General features: G+C 44.1%; 2 protein-coding genes across 7 annotated transcripts in view; both read right to left on the reverse strand.

Moving 5' to 3' along the window:
• Nucleotides 1-1,827, reverse strand: part of MROH2A (maestro heat like repeat family member 2A) — a 59,613-nt gene extending 57,786 nt beyond the window's left edge. Inside the window, exons 1-3 of the mRNA XM_050750489.1 lie at nucleotides 1,564-1,827; nucleotides 588-695; nucleotides 189-370 (exon numbers count right to left, since the gene is read on the reverse strand). Of these exons, the coding sequence (XP_050606446.1) occupies nucleotides 189-370; nucleotides 588-695; nucleotides 1,564-1,639 (366 nt within the window). The 5' untranslated portion in view covers nucleotides 1,640-1,827. The remainder of the gene's footprint in view (nucleotides 1-188; nucleotides 371-587; nucleotides 696-1,563) is intronic.
• Nucleotides 1,828-7,055: 5,228 nt separating this feature from the next.
• Nucleotides 7,056-22,441, reverse strand: part of LOC126933130 (UDP-glucuronosyltransferase 1-6) — a 113,874-nt gene continuing 98,488 nt past the window's right edge. For 5 of the 6 annotated variants that reach the window (XM_050752688.1, XM_050752687.1, XM_050752684.1 and 2 more), the window contains 4 exons: nucleotides 13,473-13,604; nucleotides 12,716-12,803; nucleotides 12,242-12,461; nucleotides 7,056-8,080 (listed from right to left, as the gene is read on the reverse strand). In XM_050752688.1, coding sequence (XP_050608645.1) covers nucleotides 7,783-8,080; nucleotides 12,242-12,461; nucleotides 12,716-12,803; nucleotides 13,473-13,604 — 738 coding nt within the window. In that variant the 3' untranslated portion in view covers nucleotides 7,056-7,782. Of the gene's footprint in view, nucleotides 8,081-12,241; nucleotides 12,462-12,715; nucleotides 12,804-13,472; nucleotides 13,605-19,498; nucleotides 20,398-22,441 lie in introns of those variants that run through there. The other variant, XM_050752682.1, reaches the window with a different exon arrangement.

The raw sequence follows: 22,441 nt of genomic DNA on the forward strand, positions 1-22,441 counted from the left end.
AACTTTTAAAACTTATGAACATCCCAGGTCCCAGTTGGTCCTCAGGGAGTAAGCACCTCACAGTCTTGCCCATCTCTGTATCCTAGTACCATGCACCACATCTCTGAGAGTCACTAACTATGTGTTGGGTGGTGAATGGATGCACACACAGCTAAAGGTGGCTGAGCCCAGTGGGTAAGGTGCCCTACCTCTGACACCTGCAGGCAGCGGATGAGAGTGTTTATCACCAGAGAAGGCTCAGTGGTAGCCTTTTCCGTGATTATCACCGAGGCCAGGGTCTTCCGCATGTCAAGGCCTGCCCCTGTCGTGTCCGTCTTTGCTGATTCACTGTCAATGATGTCCAGGAGGTTCACAACTTGTTGAAAGGTACCTATGAAAACAAAGGCCACCCAGGTGCAGTATGGAAATGACCATGACAGGAGATGCCCTTGTGTCCCTGGCCTTGCCTCCACCTGCGCAGCTCCAGCTTCATGTGTGGAGTGATGTCCACTGTGCAGATGGAGAAAGGGAGACCTAGGCCTAGGGAGACCTAAAGAGTTTGTGTCTGAAATGGGGCAGGAAAGCAGAGATGTGGGTGACATTCTTACCACTGTCATCTGATTCAAAAGTCCCCAGGTCGTCTCTTTCCTCTGACACCTCCTCACTCGAGTCTACTGCTGCTTCTGTAATGGCTTCCATCATCTCTTCCTCAAGCTCTTTTGAGATCAACAGAATTTGTAAAGTACAGGGTGTGACAACACACCCTAGGATGACCCTAATGACCCATACCCTTCAATAAAGCCATCCCCTTGAGGGTATGTGGGTGTAACCTGTGACTGACTGCCTTCTAACCAATAGAATATGGCAAAGGTGATGGGTGACCCTCTCTCGAGTGGATTACATCATATGGCAAAGATGGTGGGATGTCATTCCCATGATCACATTATGCCACATGAGAGTCCCTCTTAGCAGATTGAAAAGAAACATTCTACTGGCCTTCAAAAGTAAACAGCCATGATGCAAACTGCCTGTGGTGAGGGCCATGTAGCGAGGAACTGAGGGACTCAGTCCTACAACCATAAGAAACTGAATTCTCCAATAAGCACATGAGTTTGGAAGAGAAAGCTGAACTCCGGAAAGGATTGCAGGCTCTGAGACCCTAAACAAAAGACCAAGGAAAGCCATGCCCAGACTCCTGGCCCATGAAACCATAAGATAATCAATGGATGTTCTTTTAAGCCACTGAGTTTATGATAATTTGTTACACAGCAATAGATAATATCCTTGGTTTAATAGAGCCTTCTCTCCCTCTCTTCTAGACACTGATAATTAATGGCTAATGAGAAATCCATATCAGCATCTCTCGTAACTCCTTTAAGGGGTTTTCTCAATATCCACAGCTTCTTAAAAATTGAGAAACACCAATATAGATGTCAAGATGGTGGAATAAAGACTCTCAGATCATTTCTCCTCCTGTCCCAAGTTCCTTGATCCTCAAAGATCCATTCCACGGCCCTTTACTATCCCATACTCCCTTTTCCTTTAAAGGATTTTAAAGAGCTACTCTGGGACCTAAACACTGACCTTTCCTTAGGGTCCTCTTCTGGATTAAACAGAAACTAACCACAAGAAAAAGCTCCGCTCTTTGCCCAATACACATCAATGGAAATGCAAATGGAAGAATTGGTTGTCAAAGTGAGACAGTTGGGCTCTTCAGTCATGTTTCTTATAGGAATGGGCCTCCTGGCAGGGTGGGAGGGTTTCACTAGAACTATCACCGTTAGATCCCAGACCCTTGGAACTTTGAGATCCAACTGCCTCCCTGAGTCTCTATCAACCCAGGGCTTTGAAGAGTGCACAGGACTCTGGGGTGAAAACTCTACATCACGCCGCCAATCAGCATATCTGTTACTCACATGTGTGTGGTGAAGTACAGGGGCCTGTTTGGGAAAGGGAGATGGTAGAAGTGGGGATGGCTTACAACCAAGTCCCAGGGGAACACAGTCATGAGAGCCCTGGTTGGGGAGGTGTGGTCAGGACAGTTGCAGAAGAGAGGAGGGGCAGACTGAGAGGCCCTGGGGAAAGTACTCCTCCTTCCCAGGGACTGGATGACTGCAAGAGAAGAAGTGGATTCCCACTATCACAATACTTACAAGATAAAGAATATCAAAGACAAGTAGGATAGGAGGCACCCTGATTTCCTAAACCAAAAGTGGAGCCCAAAGGATTTCCCTGTCATTTGTAGCTGGGAGAGATGATCCAGATCATAGGTAGAACAATGAAATATTGTCCTCTGGGAAACCTTTCTAGGCACTGCAAGACAACAGGAACAAAACTCTGAGACATCTAGGGCCAAGGCTGCTTATGTGGAATTCCCACTCCAAGTTTGCCCATCCAGCCAAATGGGATTTCCTCAGCCTGTGCTCGGACACCTCTAATACAAGGGAGCTCATTACTCTCAGGACCAGTCTCTTTCTACTTCATGGAATTCAGATGGTTAGAAAATGAGCTTTCTTATCACACCCAACGTTTCTTCCTTATAAAATTCCTGCATTGTTCCTAGTTCTGCACTTGAAGATACATTGATCAACATGAAATAGACATGAGCAGCTATCCCATGCCCCTTCTTTCACAGGAGTGCCCCTATGCACTACCTCCTTCCACTCCCCACTGAGCCTTCTTTTCGCTTTGAAAGATCACTCAGGTGAGGTGGTTGCCAAGTCCATTCCACGGGCCCAGACTGCATGCCTACTGTGTGCAGCTAAGCATGACTTTCCATACTGCAGTGGATATAGGGTAGGTGGAACATATCTCTGTCCTCTGAAGGTCTTCGGACTCAACACATGAAAAGTGATACATTTAGAGCCGGAAGTGAATGTGTCAGCAATTGCTGTGTAACAAACCACCTCAAAATTTAATGACTGAAAACAACCGATTATTATCAGTGACAAGTGTATGAGTCACCTGCACGAGTCTGTGGATCTGTGCTTTGTCCAGCCAAGCACAACTGGAGTCTCATTCATGCATCTCAGACAGCTGGAGGGTTGGCCATTGGCTCACTATTGGCTGAAGTGACTAGGATGATGGGGACATCATGCAGCAGGACTCGCCCAGGCTGTTCTCATAGCAGCTGGGCAGGGTTCTGAGACAGTGAGAGGGAATATGAAGGGAATATGAGGCCTAGACTTGAAACCAGTGCTGGTCACCTGCCACATTCTGTCAGCCAGGGCAGGTCACAGGCCAGCCAGGACCCACAGGCTGGAGAAATAGATTCCTCCTTTTCATGAGAAGAATTGCAAAGTCATATTGTGAAGGATATGGCAATCAGGAGGAGTGGAGAAAGGGGTCATTTTTAAATTACACACAGGGTGAGTGTGTAAGCCACGGCCAAAAGTAAGAGGCTCCTGAGCATGTTATCTAGAGAGGACATGAAGACAGCAAGACCAGGGAGGAAGAAGTGGGCTCTTCTTGGTTTTCCAAATTGAAAATACTTTTTTTCATGGGGAAACCCCCTCTCTACTAAAAAATACAAAAATTAGCTGGGCGTGGTGGGGTGGCATGTGCCTGTAATCACAGTTACTCAGGAGGGTGAGGCAGGAAGAATCGCTTGAACCCGGGAGGCAGAGGTTGCAGTGAGCCAAGATCACACCACTGCACTCCAGCCTGGGCAACAGAGTGAGACTCCATCTCAAAAAAAAAAAAAGTAAATACATTTTTTTCTGATTATGACAACAATATTGAACTCAACAATCCACTTACAAAATCAGCTTCTCTTAGATGCTGTCACTCTATGGCACTTTGCACCTCTACTTCCGTGGGAACTACCCAGGAAATAAGAAAACACTTTATTTTTAGCATCCTGTGAGCTTAAATACACAAAAGGGCCAAGACATAATGTGGGAAAATGGAAATACTGTGCAGAAGCTGACTGTATTAGTCCATTTTCATACTGCTATGAAAAAATACCCAAGACTGGGTAATTTACAAAGAAAAAGAGGTTTCGGCCGGGCACGGTGGCTCAAGCCTGTAATCCCAGCACTTTGGGAGGCCGAGACGGGCGGATCACGCGGTCAGGAGATCGAGACCATCCTGGCTAACACGGTGAAACCCCGTATCTACTAAAAAATACAAAAAACTAGCCAGGCGAGGTGGCGGGCGCCTGTAGTCCCAGCTACTCGGGAGGCTGAGGCAGGAGAATGGTGTAAATCCAGGAGGCCGAGCTTGCAGTGAGCTGAGATCCGGCCACTGCACTCCAGCCTGGGTGACAGAGTGAGACTCCGTCTCAAAAAAAAAAAAAAAAAAAAAAAGAAAAGAAAAAGAGGTTTCATGGACTCACAGTTCCACATAGCTGGGGAGGCCTCACAGTCATGGCAGAAGGTGAAGGAGGAGCAAGGGCACATCTTACAAGGTGGCAGACAAGAGAAAGTATGAGCAAGAGGGGGAAAAGCCCCCTATAAAACCATCAGATCCCGTGAGAACTCACTATCACACAAACAGCATGGAGATAACTGCCCCCATAATTCAAATTACTTCCCACAGGGTCCCTCTAATGACACATGTTGGTAATGGGAATTACAACTCAAGATGAGATTTGGGTGGGACACGGCCAAACCATATCACTGACCCAGAGGCAGCCTCTACAAGGTGGATTCTGCCCAGCTCACAAGGTTCCCTCTCCCCTGGCCCAAGCAGCCACAGTAATGGGACGGTGGGAGCCATGCTTTTCTCTCCGTAATCCCTCTCAGCACTGATGGTTGGACAGGGAGTGCACACCTGATCCAGCTGGACCGATCAGATTCTGACTTTCAGGAAGGAGGCACTCTAGGCCAGAGAGAATCCAGTCTGTCTCCTGTGGGATCTTGGGAGCTAGGGCAGAGGGATATGGGGACTGAGGGGCCGAAAAGACCCTGAGGAGAGGGAAGAGGACACTGGCTCTCTGACCCAACAGGGACAGGAGCGAGAAGGGGAGGCTCCACCCAGCGCAGGCCTGGCTGTGAGCCTCGCGTCGTCAGAAGCCTGCCTCCTTACAAAAATACTCTTTATGCTTAAAGTATCTGGAATTGGGTCCTCTCACTTGTAAACAAGAGTGCCTCAGCGCTACAGACACAAAGGTGCAAATGAGCATGAGCTGGCTGGAGCTCACAGCACCTTGGGGTCCCTGAGAGAGGTCGGGCGTCAAGGAGCCAGGGGCAGTGAGGCTGGGAGATGGGCCCCGGGTGGACTAGGAAGGGCTTTTTAGGAGGGTGAACGTAGTTGAGGGGTCACTGCACAACCTAAAGGATGTAGAGAGGGAAATAGTGGGCAGAATGTGTTCCAGCCACTGCCTCGGGAAGGAGATGGAGCTGGGGTCAGGGAACCAGCTGAAATCTTCACTCTCTGCACCACCGCAGCTCCAGTTTGAAGCTTACAGATTTAAAACTTTGCTTGTAATACAAAACAAAATAGTAAAACAAGGCAAACAAACAAACAAAAAAGTAGAGAAAATACAGTACATGACAAAAAGGACATTCTGGTGAATGCAATAAACACTCTTACCAAATCCTCAGGGTCATACACTTCAATAGCAAAGTGGGCAAAAGGGTATCCTCCAAAAAATAAACATAGACGGTTCATCGGCTTGAAAAGAAATGCAACCTCTAATAATAACAATAATAAAAGCATAGTGTAAACAAGATCCTGCTTTTCTCCTATCAAACTGACAGGCTTTCTTTTTCAGGATAGTACTTTGTGCTAATGAGGGTATGGGAACCTGTCTCCCTCACACACTGATAGTAACAGTTTGGGGATGCAGTGTGGGGATTTCTCAAGCTATCTGCCCAGGGTAGCAATGCAGGTGGTGCCCCACACAGATCCCCTGTGGCACCTCTTCAGTCACAAGGGCGTGTGTTTTTCTCGTCAGCTCTCTCTGACTTTCAGAGCCCCCTTTGTGGCCAAATGGAAGTGCAGAGAAATTACTACTACCTGGGAGTGTGTCTCGATCACTGAGGAGGCAAGTATTCAAGCACCCAACAGCCGTGCTCCTCATGGGGATAAGTCTAGGGTGTCTTTTCTCCACTGGCTCCCAGAGTCACCCAGCAGGATTAAGCTCCAATTGCCCAGAAGAGAGCGGGTTGTTGATGGCCATCACCCCTTCTCACTCTACCACTCCTCTATCGGTGTTTCCTTTACTTCCTAAGTAAACTCCTGGCCCTTGAATCCTTATCTCAGGAAAACCCAGACTGAGACAACTAGCAATTTGTTGTAATGCACTTTCCAACAGAAATAATCATGAATGTGTGGAAAGACTTAGCTACTAGGATGTCCAGTGAGGTTTGTTTTGTTTGTTTGTTTGTTTGTTTGGAGACAGTCTCACTCTGTCATCCAGGCTGGAGTGCAGTGGTGTGATCTGGACTCACTGCAACCTCTGCCCCTCCCACAACCCCCCCACCCACACCCCAGTTCAAGCAATTCTCCTTGAATTCAGCCTCCCGAGTAGCTGGGATTACAGATGTTGGCGACGACACCCAGCTATTTTTTTTGTATTTTTAGTAGAGATGGGGTTTCACCATATTGGCCAGGCTGGTCTCAAACTCCCGATCTTAGGTGATCCACCCACCTCAGCCTCCCAAAGTGTTGGGATTACAGGCGTGAGCCACTGTACCCAGCCTTTTTTTTTTTTTTAACAAAATAATAAAAGTGAATCCAACCAGAAGTTGTGGTTAAATAAATCCTGGTATATCCATGAAATAGAATACTGCTTGGCCACTGAAAATGAATTAATTATACAAAAACACCTTGGATGAATCTTCATGACAGAGTAGAAGAGTGTTAGCAAATACTAGGTATACTTGATATTTCTGCAGTATTTATAAGTATGTGTATCTGCCACAATTGTAACTGGGGTTGTTTCTGGGCAATGTGATTACTGGCTATTTTTCTTTTCTCATGCATTTATATGTGTGCACGCAATGAGGGCATATGTGTGTGAACCTCTATATTTCCCAAACTTTCTGTCATAATCATGCATTACCTTTGTAATTAGAAAACACAACTTAACAATAAATAAATGCAACACCAATGAAGAGAAAACACTTAAATAGAATTTATATAAATTTATTTAGTTGCAGGAAACATAAGAAAAAAATACGCTTGCCCAGCACTTCATCACTGTATTTTGGGTTTTTATGAAATTCAGCTCCGTTTGACATAAGCAATGATTATCTTCTCAAACACACCACCCATCAATTTTACAGCATCATTCTTTTTCCTCAAAGCAATAGATCGTATGCTGTTCTCAGTGCACTCCAAGCCATTCACTCATTTCACCTATGCTCTAAAGGTACAAAGTTTCCCCTCTTTAAACACACAAGGGGGCGCCTATGAAGCACGGACAGAGATGAGAACCAACCATTATTGGTTAAGGATCAATCGCAACCATCTACAGAAGCCAAAAGATAAGATTAAAACTGCCATTTGCAATAGGGACAGTGGTGGGACCACCTTTGAATCCTGCACTCCCAAACAGGTCATGTTTCCGAGTAAGAAAAGGCATGTAGAACGCCAGCCTGTCTGCACATCCTCTGAAAGATGGCATGTGTCATCCTGATCTAAGACACCGGAGGGGCATGATACATATTCAAATATCTTTACTGACTAGTGATTCTATTATTTTTATTTAAGATAATTTTTTAAAGCACTCTGGGGCTGATTAATTTATGCAAAGTATTTCCTTAAGAATAAAATGAATTTAACACTGATTCTGTTTTCAAGTTTGGAACTGACTAGGGAATGGTTCAAAATTTTACCTTATTTCCCACCAACTTCTCAATGGGTCTTGGATTTGTGGGCTTTCTTAACTCGCCCTTTTTTCCCGAAGCATTTCCGGTAGCCATAGGCACAACATTTAAAGGCAATGAAGGCCACTGTCAGCACGATGGCCAGGAGGAAACCGATCACGTCCAAGGAATGGTACTGGTACCAGGTGAGGTCGTGGGCTGCGGGGCGCAGGTGTGGTGCGCCCTTGTGCCTCATCACAAACTCCACCCAGAACACGGCCAGGTCCAGCGGCTCCACCGGGCGGTCCTTGTGAAGGCTGGAGAGGTGCATGATGTTCTCCTTGTAGCTAAACACAAAGACAGTTCCGTTATGCCTGGAACACCTGTGGTATGAACAATCCTCTCTTTATGCTTGTTGCTGCCTAGGAAGACTACCAGATTTCCCAAACTTGGGAAAGGAAACCTGTTTCTATTATTGTTGTTGTTGTTGTTGTTTTTAGATACAGAGTCTTGCCCTGTTGCCCAGGCTGGAGTGCAGTGGCACAATCATGGCTCACTGCAGGCTCCAACTCCTGGGCTCAAGCCATCCTCCTGCCTCAGCCTCCAGAGTAGCTGGAATTACAGTCATGCACCACTATGTCTGGCGAAGTTTGAAATTTTTTGTAGAAACAGGGTCTTACTGTGTTGCCCAAGCTGTGTTACTATTATAACCTCAAAGGTAATAATTAAGAACCTTATTCTTAATAAATGTTCTTGAGCTCTTGAAAAAAAAAGGAAGTGGCCGGGCGCGGTGGCTCAAGCCTGTAATCCCAGCACTTTGGGAGGCCGAGACGGGCGGATCATGAGGTCAGGAGATCGAGACCATCCTGGCTAACACGGTGAAACCCCGTCTCTACTAAAAAATACAAAAAACTAGCCGGGCGAAGTGGCGGGTGCCTGTAGTCCCAGCTACTCGGGAGGCTGAGGCAGGAGAATGGCGTGAACCCGAGAGGAGGAGCTTGCAGTGAGCTGAGATCCGGCCACTGCACTCCAGCCTGGGTGACAGAGCAAGACTCCGTCTCAAAAAAAAAAAAAAAAAAAAAGAAAGAAAAAAAAGAAAAAAAAGGAAGAGAAGGAGGGAAGGAAGCAAGGAAGAGAGGAAGGGAGGAAGAGAGGGAGAGAGGGAAGGAGGGAGGGAGAGAGGGAAGGAGGGAGGGAGAGAGGGAGGAAGGGAAAAAAAGAAGGACCAAAATTATATTTTAGAAATATTTTAACCTTGCTTCCTACTTTTCTTCTTTTCTTTTTAGTGACATTTTTGTGAGAAATTTCGTTATACTTTCATACAGTAAAATAAAGAAAGGAAAAGGTCATGTCAGAAATTATGAATAGTCTCCTATTTGAAGTTGTAAACAACCACCTCTGGCCAAGGTAAAAGTCATTTGTAAGTGCCAAATCCAAGGTGATGATCTATTTGTAATTCAGTCATTGAAACATTAAACTCTCCGGGTGCTAGATTTAGCATGAGGCTGTCTGTTCAGCCACTTAGTGCGAAATGGATTTCTGTTTATTCTGGAGTGTTAATAGCCCAAACAGAACATCTCAATCCAAAACAGGTTAGCTGCTTCAACCTTTGGTGCTAGAGGAATGAAGAGGAGGCTGAAGAGGAGAGGGAAAAGGAGGAGGAAGTAGAAAAGAAAAGGGAAAAGAAAGAAAAAAAAAAGACACTCCTATTTGGACTAATTATGATCACTGTTGACTAATATAGTTTGGGTATTTGTCCACACTCAGATCTCATGTTGAATTGTAATCCCCAATGCTGGAGATGGGGCCTGGTGGGAGGTGTTTGGATCATGCGGTTGGATCCCTTGTGGCTTAGTGCTGTCTTCCTGATAGTGAGTTCTCACGAGTTCTTAGGGAGTTGGTCATTAAAAAGCATGTGGCACCTTCCCCCCAACTCCCTCTCACTCTCCTGCTTTTGCCATGTGACATGCAAGCTCCTGCATTGCCTTCTGCCATGAGCAAAATCTCCCTGAAGCTCCCCCAGCAGCCAAGTGATGTCAGCACTATGCTTCCTGTATAGCCTACAGAACCACAAGCCAAAGAAACCCCTTTTCTTTATAAATTACCCAGTCTTGGGTATTTCTTTACAGCAACGCAAGAACACCGTCTTTAAACATATCTGTAATGTTACTTGGAAACATTGTTATAATGTAATATTAGTATTTGACCATAAACCATGTTCAATACCATCTTCCTTTTACATAAACCTTAAGATGGATTTTCTTGGAACCTTCTTTTTTTTTTTTTTTTTTAATAAGACGGAGTCTAACTCTGTCGCCCAGGCTGGAGAGGAGTGGTGCAATCTCTGCTCACTGCAACCTACAACTCTCAGATTCAAGTGATTTTCCTGCCTCAGCCTCCCAAATAGCTGGGATTACAAGCATGCACCACCATGCCTGGCTAATTTTTTTATTTTTTATTTTTGGCAGAGATAAGGTTTCTTTATGTTGGCCAGTCTGGTTTCGAACTCCTGACCTCAAGTGGTCCACCTGCCTCAGCCTCCCAAAGTGTTGGGATTACAGGCATGAGCCACCGCGCCTGGCCAGAACTTTCATTCAATAGTAATTGAGAACCTATTACGACCTGGTTGTCTGCATAAACTGATGTTTGAAGATTTTCCACTTCTCTTTATTTTGTGTAGGTACTGTCCCCAGCTCAGAGTGTTGGAATCATGGAGATTCACAATCAGACAGGGATGGCTTGAAAGTGAATAGATGAAAGTTAGTTAATAACTTGAGCTCATTGATTTGTGTCTTTTTAAAAAATAATGTATTAGAGAATTTGCACCAAGTCGTTCTTAGGTTACAGTAGTTATCTGTACCGCTGAACAAATAATCAAAATTATATCCATAATGTGAGCCTCAAGAAGGAGCTTCATCAGCGCAGGGAAAGAAGTCAGCTTTTAATGGTATTGATGTGTGAGCAGGACATCCTGACACTGAGGTGGTCAGAAGAAGCCGCTGGAAAGAAGGAATGGGACCACACCATCCAACATTCTGGGCACATGATGCTCAGGTCATGTGGACTTTTCTTTTTTTCTTTTTTTTCTTTTTTTGAGACAGGGTCTTGCTCTGTTGCCCAGGTTGCTGGAGTGTGGTGGCATGATCATGGCTCACAGCAGCCTCCAACTTCTGGGCTCAAGCAATCCTCCCACCTTAGCCTCCTGAGTGGCTGGGACTACAGGCGTGTGCCACGGTGCCCAGCCAACTTTTATCTTTTATCCAGTGGCACCAAACACACATGAGCACCTCAAAGGTGGGAAGTCAGTCATCAGTCTTCCCCTGTTGTCCCTTGCTCAAGCTGGTGTGTCCCCCTGTGTTCTATCTCCTCTCATCTGAACATGCTCCAGCTCTTCATATCTGTCTTCCTGACTGCTGCTTCTTTCTGAAGGAGGTAACCATGGGAGAAAGCAATGGACACGCTCATAAACACATGCACACACACACACTCATATGAATGCACACGCGTGCACCCACACATGAGCACAGCCACATGCATAAATGCGCACGCACACATGCACATGGTATCTACTGCTGGATGAAATCTACCACTGGCCACCACTTCTTCCTATAAGGTTCTGATAAGCCTATTATTACCAGTGAGATTGACAGTAATATCCTAACTTTAATCCAGAAATCATTTGCCCTTTGAATCATTTTCAGGGCCATATTTGAACAAAGTTTCCTTTGTTTTTACTCTAAGCCTTTGTCTGTGATATCTTATGGCTCCTTCATTCATAAACTCCATGGACAAAATTTCTCAGAGGTTCCAGTGCTGCAAAAAGCTGTACTTGTAAGCATTTGAGTTGTTTTTCTCTTATAGATACTATGCTTCTTATAATGGAGCATTTCTTTCTGTGCAGAAAACTTATGGATCAGATGTCTATTATGGCAACTTTTTTATATAAATTGGCGTTTTAAATCTACCGGGGGAAATAAAACTGTAAATAAATTCTATGATAAATTATATATGAACTAAAGAATCCTTTTATAAAATGAATAATAACCTCTAAATTATCTTATTTATAAATTCAAGTCAGATGCGGTGGCTCATGCCTGTAATTCCAGCACTTTGGGAGGCCGAGGCAGGTGGATCACCTGAAGTCAGGAGTTCTAGACCAGCCTGGCCAACATGGTGAAACCCCATCTCTACTAAAAAACACAAAAATTAGCCGGGCGTGGTGGTGGGCACCTGTAATCCCAGCTACTCAGGAGGCTGAGGCAGGAGAATTGCTTGAACATGGGAGGTGGAGGTTGCAGTGAGCCAAGATCGCACCACTGCACTCCAGCCTAGGTGACAGAGCGAGACTCCATCTCAAAAAAAAAAAAAAAAAATCCAGATTTTTATGTATTTGTTTTTATATTTGAAACAATGCTATTAAATGCTACATAAATATTTACATATTTGAAATAATTTTATCATGAATGCCATGGCCAAAGTATAGTATTCTTCTGTATCTTCTCTCTTACCTTTTGTCATTGATGACTGCTTTTAGGGCATTTTCTAAATCTTCAGAAGTCATTTCAAGAACATTCAGGGTCACTCCAGCTCCCTTAGTCTCCATGCGCTTTGCATTGTCCATCTGATCACCAAACAAGGGCATCATCACCATGGGAACGCCATTGCATATGCCTTCATAAATACCATGGGAACCAGCATGGGTGATAAAGGCACGGGTCATTGGGTGACCTGAGGTGCAAAGTAGGGAGGATGTCAGCAGTTACGTCTCTGAGTTTCACAGCCAGACACATCTAGGTTCTGAAAACACTCCAAAGACTCAGTGTTACTCAAATGCCCTTGAGATACCCCAGTAGATAAAAAGCAATGTAGGATATGTTGGCCATAATATTTTTAAGCTCAACAATCCTTTAGAATAGCTGTGCTTAAGCCATTTTCTTAATTTGACCCTGGTTTGACCTACACATCCAATCCTCCCAACATACCAAGAAGATCGTTTTGGGGTAGCCACTTAACAAGTATCGTATTGTTCGCAAGATTCGATGGTGGGGTTCCAGTGTACCGCCACAGGACCTTCGAGGGGCAAAAAGAACAGAATGCAAAGAAAGAACATAATATGATTAGAAAACAAATCTGCTATACTAACTAGAAAATGGGGGTCCTCTGAAGGAACATAACCTTTAACAGAGTGGGAGGCTCAGCAACTATGAAGGCTTCTGAGGACTGGCAACTTTCAGCATCTTGTTTTGGAGGTTTAGTTACAAGGGAGTATGCACTACGTGAATTTGTGACAATTTATCAAGCTGTGCACTCAGGATTTTTTTTCATTTTCCTGCACTTCAAGGGCAAGTTTGCTTAATAAAACAAGTGGATGCAGAACTATAAGAGCAAAAATATAAGACATAAATTCAATGTCCTAACCAACAGCTTTTTGGAGAAATACTCCTATTTAATATGAAGAAACAATATCCCTTTTATTTTATTTTTAAATAAATTCTCCCTAATATACTTTTGAGTCTCTTAGAGAAAATGAGACTTCCGAGTGTGGTGGATGATAGTTTAACAGAGTATTTGACAACAACCACAACAACGAAAAAAAAACCCTTTGGATTAATAGTTGGCAAGTGGCAGGGAAAAGCCAAATTTAAAGTTCCAACTTAGAGAATTAATCTGGAAGCTGGAAGTCTGGGGTTAGAGCTCCTGTGAAAATAGATATGAGGCCATAGTATAGAATCTTCTTACTGTCTGAGGGATTTTGCCCAAAGCATCAGCAATTGCCATAGCTTTCTTCTCTGGAATTTCTGCGACCATTGATCCCAAAGAGAAAACCACAATTCCATGTTCTCCAGAAGCATTAATGTAGGCTTCAAATTCCTAGAGCCAGAAGAAAAATTTTCAGTTAGTTTTTTCTCATATTCTTTGACAACTACATACGGTAAGTTATGAATTAGATATCTTCCTCTTAAGAATATGATTAAAGGCATGTGTGTTTGAGATAGAGTAAAAAGTTATTAATACGTAAGTTTTATAGCATTTTCCTCTCCTTTACTTCCTTCTAAAGGAGGAAGGGTTCTTGCTTACAGAATTATCCTTGAGATGCAAAATTCAGTTAATGTGCTAATTTTCCAAAAGCAAAGCACAGGTACATGCACACACATGCACACACCTATACATACATACCGTGATAATTCCACTTCAAGGACACAGAGCAAGGCATCAGTGATACAGAAGGGAAAAGCTGGGAAGGGCATGGTCCCTTTAAATGATATGGAAGTAGGGAAGGGAAGTTCTGGGTAAAAGAGGGTGTGGTCCCTGGCGAGGGCTCCACCCCCAGACCTGTGCCCACAGACCTAGGTGAGGACAGGTATTTTTGTTTTCCTGCCTAAATGTTGCATTTCCCAAAACCACCCTGGCCTGCCACGCCCTCATCATGTGCCTATAAAAACCCCAAGACCCTAGCAGGCAGACACACACGTGGCTGGACATCGGGAGGAGCACATCAGCGGAGGGACACGAGGACGGCTGGACGTCGAGAAGAACTCACCAACAGGGACTGGCAGGCCACCGACCAGCAGAACAATGTGGAGTTTGGCTGGGGCAGTCGGAGGAGAGCCCAGGCCACTGAGCCTGGGCCACCGAGCGGTCCGACTCCAGGGGAAAACCTTCCCATTCCATCCCCTTCTGGCTTCCTCCATCTGCTGAAAACTACCTCCACTCAATAAATCCTTGCACTCATTCTCCAAGCCCAGGTGTGATTCGATTCTTCTGGTACACCAAGGCAAGCCCCCAGGACACAGAAAGCCCTCTGTCCTTGCGACAAGGTAGAGGGTGCAATTGAGCTGGTTAACACAAGCCGCCTATAGAGGGCAAAACTAAAAGAACACTGTAACACATGCCCACTGGGGCTTCAGGAGCTGTAAACACCCACCTCTAGACATTGCCTGTGAGGTCAGAGCCCCACAGCCTGCCCGTCTGTATGCTCCCCTAGAGGTCTGAGCAGCGGGGCACTGAGAAAGTGAGCCCCTCCTGCTGTCACACGCCCTGTCAGGGGGACAAGGAACGTTTTCCTGTTTCATCAGCATGGCAATTATTTTCCCACTGTAGATTTCAGTGGTCCAATGAATCCCGCAAAAGTCTCTCAAATGGCTTTATGGGTTTATTTATTGTTATTATTATTTACTTTAAGTTCTGGGATACACATGCCATGGTGGTTTGCTGCACCTATGCTGTCCTCTAAGTTCCTCCCCTCACCCCCCCCACCCCTCAAGAGGCTCTGGCATGTGATGTTCCCCTCCCTGTGTCCGTGCATTCTCATTGTTCAACTCCCACTTATGAGTGAGAACATGGGGTGTTTGATTTTCTGTTCCTGTGTGAGTTTGCTGAGGATGATGGCTTGCAGCTTTGTCCTTGCAAAGAACATGATCTCGTTCCTTTTCATGGCTGCATAGTATTCTACGGTGTATACGTACCACATTTTCTTTATCCAGTCTATCATTGATGGGCATCTAGGTTGGTTCCATGACTTTGTTACTGTGAATAGTGCTGCGATAAACAAATATGCGCAAATGTCTTTATAGTAGAATGATTTCTATTTCTTTGGGTATATAACCAGTAATGGGATTGCTGAGTCTATGGTTTTACGTTTCTAAAGAATACTGAGGGCACTAGTAAGGTTGTGTGATGTGGCAGGGCCTGCCCAGAATTGAGGGGTTCCCTGGGACATGTGACTTTCAGTGCTAAAACCTGAACAGTCCTGAGAAAGCCAGGACACTGGTCATCCTAGATGTGAGTCACAGGAGACCTCTGACAGGGCTCAGCAAACGCGATTTGCACAGCAGGACTCCTGCCAAGCCTGATTTGGAACATGACCAGGAAAGCCCCAGACACTGACCATCCTTCCCCCAAGGTAAGCCCCCTCTCCCCGCCACTCTCACCAGCCCCAGGCCCTCATGAGTCCTCTGGCTCTTAAGGGCCTTGTCTTGACCTTTTCCCTGGGGGTCATCTAAAAGGTCAGGGAGGACAGAGTCATCCTCCCCACCACCATGCTGCATTTTTGGTTTGTAACAAGAACACCCTGAGGATGGTTTTTCTGAACTCCTTCCTCCCTAGGGTCTGCCCCACATCTCTCCCTTCTCTCTCCCTCTTTCTTGGGGAGAGAGAGCTCATTTCCAAGTGCTCTTCAAGCTTTCTTCTGAGCGATGGTAAATGGCTTACTCAAATTTCCTAAAACCTTTGCTCTTTATGAAACCCACTCTTACACTGAAGCTCATCTGGAAAGGGCCGAGTCTAAATTCTCCAGGCACACCCTCCCACGCCCACTCAGCAATCAGCAGGATGTGATTCACACATAATTGAACCCACATAAAAGTCCATAAACGTCCGAAGTTAAATAGCAGGAGATCACGAAAGTTTAAATGGCACAAAAGTTCATCTAGAGATTCACGCAGGGCAAACTGCAGAGAAGTTGTCATCATGGCCAACTCCTACCTCAGCCAGCTATTATGAGGCTCAATAAAGGTGAAGTCCATCCCCTACTTGGCAAAGCTTCCCTTAAACTTCACCCTGACTTCACAGTTACTGGAATGACCAAAGAGTGAAGCAACATACTAACTGAAAATAACACTCTAATCCCCCACCATTGATTCCCTTCAAAAAAAAGGTGAGATCCCCCGAATGAGAGAACTTCCCTGCTCTGATGAGACTTCCCCAGCCAAAATCAGACATTTAACATAACTCCTAAACTTTACTAGAATTTTGTATTTTTAGTTTAGGCTTTTAATTGGATTTTCCCTTCCCAAATGCATTTCGTTTTTCCAGAATTCTTCTTTAGCACTTAGACACCATATGGGGCACCTGTGACTTCACCATCACGCATTCCCAGTAACCCACGTGTATCTCAACCTTCCCTGCTCCCAAGCTTTCCTCTCCTGGCCATCTCAAAGCCTCTGTCCTCACTAATCTTCCGTTCAGTTATTTTTCTCAGATCCAACATTGTGATTGTCTGTGAACCACTGCTATCTCACCCTGGCAGGGGAGCAACATCTTGGAATTCTTGAGTTTCATTCCTTTTCTCCCAATGTTGTTCCACTATCTCTTTTCCTTCAGACACATCAAAGACACGCCAATGCCAGGCTGTGCTTTCTCTATGGACTTCTTTGTGCAATAAAAGTTTTATCTTTATTCTTAAAGTTCAGGAGTTTTATCAAGGCTATTGAGAACAGGACTATCAACACAAGAGGAATGGTAGTGCAGAGTGGCATTTTTAGTTAACAAAGAAAGAGAAAATAAAAATAGTAACTTGACCAACCAGTAAAAATCTGGAAAAGGGAGAATGGCAAAGTCAACTAAACATAAAGTAAACTGAGAGAGTTACAATCAAATCTATTAATTGTTAGACTCAAGTGGGCAAAATGCAGTTATTAAAGCAACTGCCTGACTGGATTAAAAATCCCAGTTCCATGTTGCTTAAAAAGGAAGAAAGCTTGAAGACAAAGGAGTACTAAAGATGTACTAGGGAAATGTAAACAAAAATAATCCAGAAGTGGTAATATTAATATCCAAAAAGTGGAATTTCAGATTAAAACATTCAACAAGACAAAGAAGGTTACTAACAGGTACAATTTACAAGATATTTTCACACCTAAGCCTTACTGCACCAAACAAGGCAACAAACAATATGTAATCAACACAATTCACCACTTAGACATTGATGGTTATATCAGTAAATGCCAGAAAGGCAGCTGATAAAGTTTGGTGCCTCTCCTACAAACACCCTCACGTAAAGAAGGAAATTATCTAAATCAATAAAGACGATTTGCCAGAAAACAATGGCTAACGCAATGCAAAATAATGAAATGATAATCAATTTCCACTAAAATAGCAGCAAGACAGGAATCTTTCCTATTGCCAGAATTATTCAACTGTTTTTACAGATTCTAATAAATTCAATAACCCTGATATTTGGCATGGAATTTAAAACAGAAGAAACCAAAATTTCTTTATCAGCAAATGACTGCCTGTGTTTTTTATTACGAAAATCAATATTTTGATGAGACGGCTGAGTAGTGAGTAGATAATCAGCTAGAGATAGAAATGGAAAAAAAAAAAACACACACACACACACATTCACACACACACAAAAAAAAAACCCTGTAAAATACTTAAGAAAAGATGAATGAGAAAGAAACAGAACAAATGTTTTTTAAACTACAAAATATCTTTTTAAAGGAAGTGTTTGAAGTCACAACAACAAAACTCCGGGAATACAAGGTGTAACGCTCCTCTGTGGGGAACTAGACTCGATCCATAGGAGAATACACTGTGGTACACAAGTACCATGAAATACTATTTCATAGTTTAAACAGTAATAGCATTTAAAACTGGAGTAATACCCATGACATATTGGTAAGTGGGCAGTGGGGATACACTGTTACTCTATTTTGTAGAAAAGGCAACCAAAAAATGATATATGTTTGTGGATGGATAGATAGATGATTGATTGATTGATAGATAGATAGATAGATAGATAGATAGATAGATAGATAGATAGATATGTAGTAGCTGGAGTACAAAGAACTAAAAAGAGCTATTGTAGATTATTCTCTACCCAGTGACTAGACCTCAGTTGGCACCTTTCTTCTCACTCATTTAGTACTTAGCATATATTCGATGGGTGCCTATTCTGTGCCTTAGGCGCTGATATTTATGGAGCGCCAAATACATGCAGACCCATTGGCAGGTGTTGAGGGTGCAGCATACAGTGGATGTGATTAATGCAAAGTCACACATGTCCCCATGGGGCTCATGACGTGAAGCGGACAATCAACAATTATTTAAGAGAAATGACTGCCATATTTGATGTGCTATGAAGGAAAATGCACAGGAAATTTAAAAAAATAAAATAAAACACATATGTTGGAAGTATAGTGGAAATAAGGTGTGGTGCTCTCCGAGGGTGATATCAGTCCCCTTAATGGGAGCCAGACTCAGCACCTGGGAAGTGCCTGGGCTGCCAGTAGATCCTCAGTCAATCTTTGAAGGATAAATGAATGAATGCTCACTGAAATGTCACCTCCTCAGGAGTCCTTCCCTAACCCTCCATCTGAAGGAGCCTCTCCTGTTCTTCTCTATATTCTGCTGAGATTTAGATGAGGATGTGAATGCTACTTTTTGCATACTTCAAACTCTGTAGGGGAAAAATAAACCTAACAACTTGAGAATGAAACCCACAACCTTTCTGTATCATGTCAGAACCTGTCTGGTGATTGACTCATTAGAAGAGAAGGGACTGCAGGATCTAGCTTCTTATCAGAATATTTAGAAACTGGAGCTTTAACGAGGATCACAAAGGCAACTTTCATTGCCAGGATCTATCATCAAATAATGATTTTATCAGTCCTGAACGTTGGCTGCCTGACTGAATCCAGGGCAAGGTGCAGGCTTCAATTGAGTTTTCTACAAGGTGTCCCAAACCCAGCATTCTGTGCTTATGGCATTTAACAGCTTGTTGTTTCTAATTGATTACTATCCACTGGAGCACACAGAGTAAAATGTCCAAGGAATGTTTTCTTGAAATCTCGGATACCAAGAAATCATCCAGAAGATGATGCCAAAGACAGACTCAGGCCTAGGAATCAAAAATTAACAAAAGAGGGCATTTTAAACTATCTCAGAATGCTTGCTCAGCATATATCTGGGGCTAGTTAATTGATCCAAAGTAATACATCTGAAAGAATATATGCATGTAAAAGTCCCACTCCAATACACACCTGGGATAGTGGACTTTGGTGAAGGCAGTTGATTCCACCAATGAAAGCCATATTGGGCATGATGGGCCTAGGGTAATCCTTCACAAAGTCACTTCTAAGCAGCCAGACAGATGCAGAGCTCAATAGGTTCTGGACAGTCACCTCTCTCTGCAGGAATTCCGAGGCAAGGGTTGCATATGGGGAATAAACCACGTCGCACAGAAAGTTCTGTGAAAAGGCAATGAGCATGTTCTTCACCCGCTGCAGGAAGGTCATGTGATCTGAATGAGCGGACAGAGGCCTGGGCACGTAGGAGAATGGGTTGGGGCACTGGGTAGCCTCAGATTCCAGGCTGCATGGCAATGCATTCAAGAAGAATACAGTGGGCAGAGACAGGTACTGGGCCACGATGGGGCCACAAGGAAGGAAAGGGTCTGTCAGCATGACGTCAAAGCTGCTTTCCGCAAGGGAGGCCATGAGCTCCTTGTTGTGCAGTAAGTGGGAACAGCCAGACAAAAGCATAGCAGAGTCCTTTTTTATTTTCTTGTATGTTTTGATCACACGCTGCAGGAAAGAATCATTCTCAAAAACATTATGCCCAAGACTAACAAAAGACTCTTTCACATCCTCCCTTTGGAATGGCACAGGGTACGTCTTCAAGGTGTAAAATGCTCCCTCTCTGATGTACAATGAGGCATCAGGTGCTAGGACAACTATTTCATGTCCCCTCTGCTGCAGCTGCTGGATGGTCCCAAGCATGCTCAGCCAGTGGCTGCCATCCACTGGGATCAACAGCATCTTCCCAGCATGGCACAGCACTGGGCCCAGCACACACAGCAGCAGGCCCAGGACAAGTGGATGTCTGCCTTGGGACTCCACAGCCATGGCACCTTTGCTCCTGCCAGAGCTTCGCCCTCTCCTACTTATATATATGGTAAAAACCAATCGATACACCAAGTTAATGTTTGATTGTGTCACATGACTATGAAAAGTCATCAGTCCACAAAGGTAGCAGGGAGTTCGCTTTCAGAGATAAAGAAGGTGGAGCTTTATTAGGTTTCTTCATAGGCAACAACAGTTGAACTGGCTGGAATTTCATACTTAAATCACATTCTTGAGTGAACACAGCAAAGTGCCTCCAGCACCTCTGGATCCATTAAATTAGTATTCCACGGACCAAGAAGTGTTACCAGAAAGGAATAAGGACGACTATGTAGTGACAAGTTAGGCTTCTTTTCCAGAAATTAAACAGAAAGCTTTTTAGAAAGCCTTTTAGAAAGAAAAGAACACAACTGTACCCCCACTTTCGCCATGGAAACCTAGGCGTGCTCTTTCCACAGCTCCCCCGGTACTGCCTGCTCACCTGTATCATGTGTTTCATTCCTTCATACAATAAATATTTATTGAGTCCAGCACAGTGTGGGGTCTTGAGGCTGCAGCGGAGCCCACCACATGAGTCTCCTGCCTCCTCAGAACTCACGTGCTATCAGGTGAGCCAGACTCACAATTTAAACAGATGAGCAGGGACTTAGAAATTGTGAACCATGCTAAGAAGGAAATGAACAGGTGGGTGGGTGGGCGGCGGTGGAGGGGCATGCTGGGGTAGAGAACGACCAGAAAGGGAAATCCGCTGGAGTGCATATGCACAAAAGTCTTCCCCAAGGACAGGTCTATATTAGTGTGAACCTGAAAGAGCCAGTCCTATAAGATAGATCTTGAGTGGCTAAGTTGGCCTGGATTTAAAATAGAGCCAACTGGTCCTTTGCTTACTACAGGTCACACAGTTATTCTGAGCATCCTGAAAACCTGTACCTTTTCATAGTTGAGATTTTCAGCACTCACCTGAATCAACCAATTAGAGCTCACCCACCTCAGCCACTCAGGGCTCAGCTTCATCAACTAATCAGAATGCAGCTGCATTGACCAATAAGAACTAAGCAAGTTTCCATCCTTCATTTGCATAAATGGACCTACTTAGGAACCTCAGAAAGAACTTTTTGCCATGAAACCTGCCTTCCTTGTGTTCTCTGGAACTCGCTTTCATTGTATACCAGAGGCTGTGTAACTCCCTGGTTTGCAAACTGTTCACTGGAACAAAATCTCTTTCTTCCAAATTCCTTTTCAGAGAACTTTTGTTCACAACAGGAAACCAAATAGATAAGCAAATTCAATTAAGTTAAATTGTACTCATTCCACTGGCCCAAGATCCAGGGGGAAATAAGGCATTTGGGGAAATTCTGATGACTGAGTGGAAGGCAAAAGGGAAAGATGAGCAAAAACAATAACTCAGATTTGCATTTTATTGACCATGGACTCTGGGGCAAGTATTGTGCAGCCAGAACTGGAAGTATTACACTCTTTTCTTTGGGGATATACTGCCGTACCATATAATCCCAACATAATTGCACAGATCCCAACACTTTAACCATACATAGCACAGGCCAGCCATACTTGGGGATGTTCTTAGAGGATCATAGAGAAACAGCTAACCAGAGTTTTGGTGTCCTGTGGGACATATTAACAGGTACTTAGGGTACCCTCTCATTCTGCTCCTTAGAGTAGGTACTTCGGCATGCACATGCACACTGAAGCTCTTCCCCATGCCCAAGCACTCTTCATTTTTTAGGACCAAGATTCTGGGCAAGCAGAATAGACATAGCAATGCTTTCACTCTTTGTTGTGTCCTTATCAGAAATTCTGATTCACAGTTCAATTTAAACCTTAAGGGTGATAATTCTTCCAAAGTCCCAATGCCATGTGAGTGCATTTGTGGATTAAAGGGAGAAAAGAGGCTATAAACACATAAGTCACCACTGCAATGATTTTATGACTTTCCTGCATCACGCAGAGCTTCCAAGCTTTTTGAGGCTGCTGCTGCTGTGTACCTGGATGGTTTGGGGCCACAGATCTGCCCTTGACCAAGAAATACTTACTAATCTGAATAGTAGGCAATCCACATTCACC

This window comes from Macaca thibetana, chromosome 12, assembly GCF_024542745.1.
Source record: "Macaca thibetana thibetana isolate TM-01 chromosome 12, ASM2454274v1, whole genome shotgun sequence".
Taxonomy (NCBI): Eukaryota; Metazoa; Chordata; class Mammalia; order Primates; family Cercopithecidae; genus Macaca; species Macaca thibetana.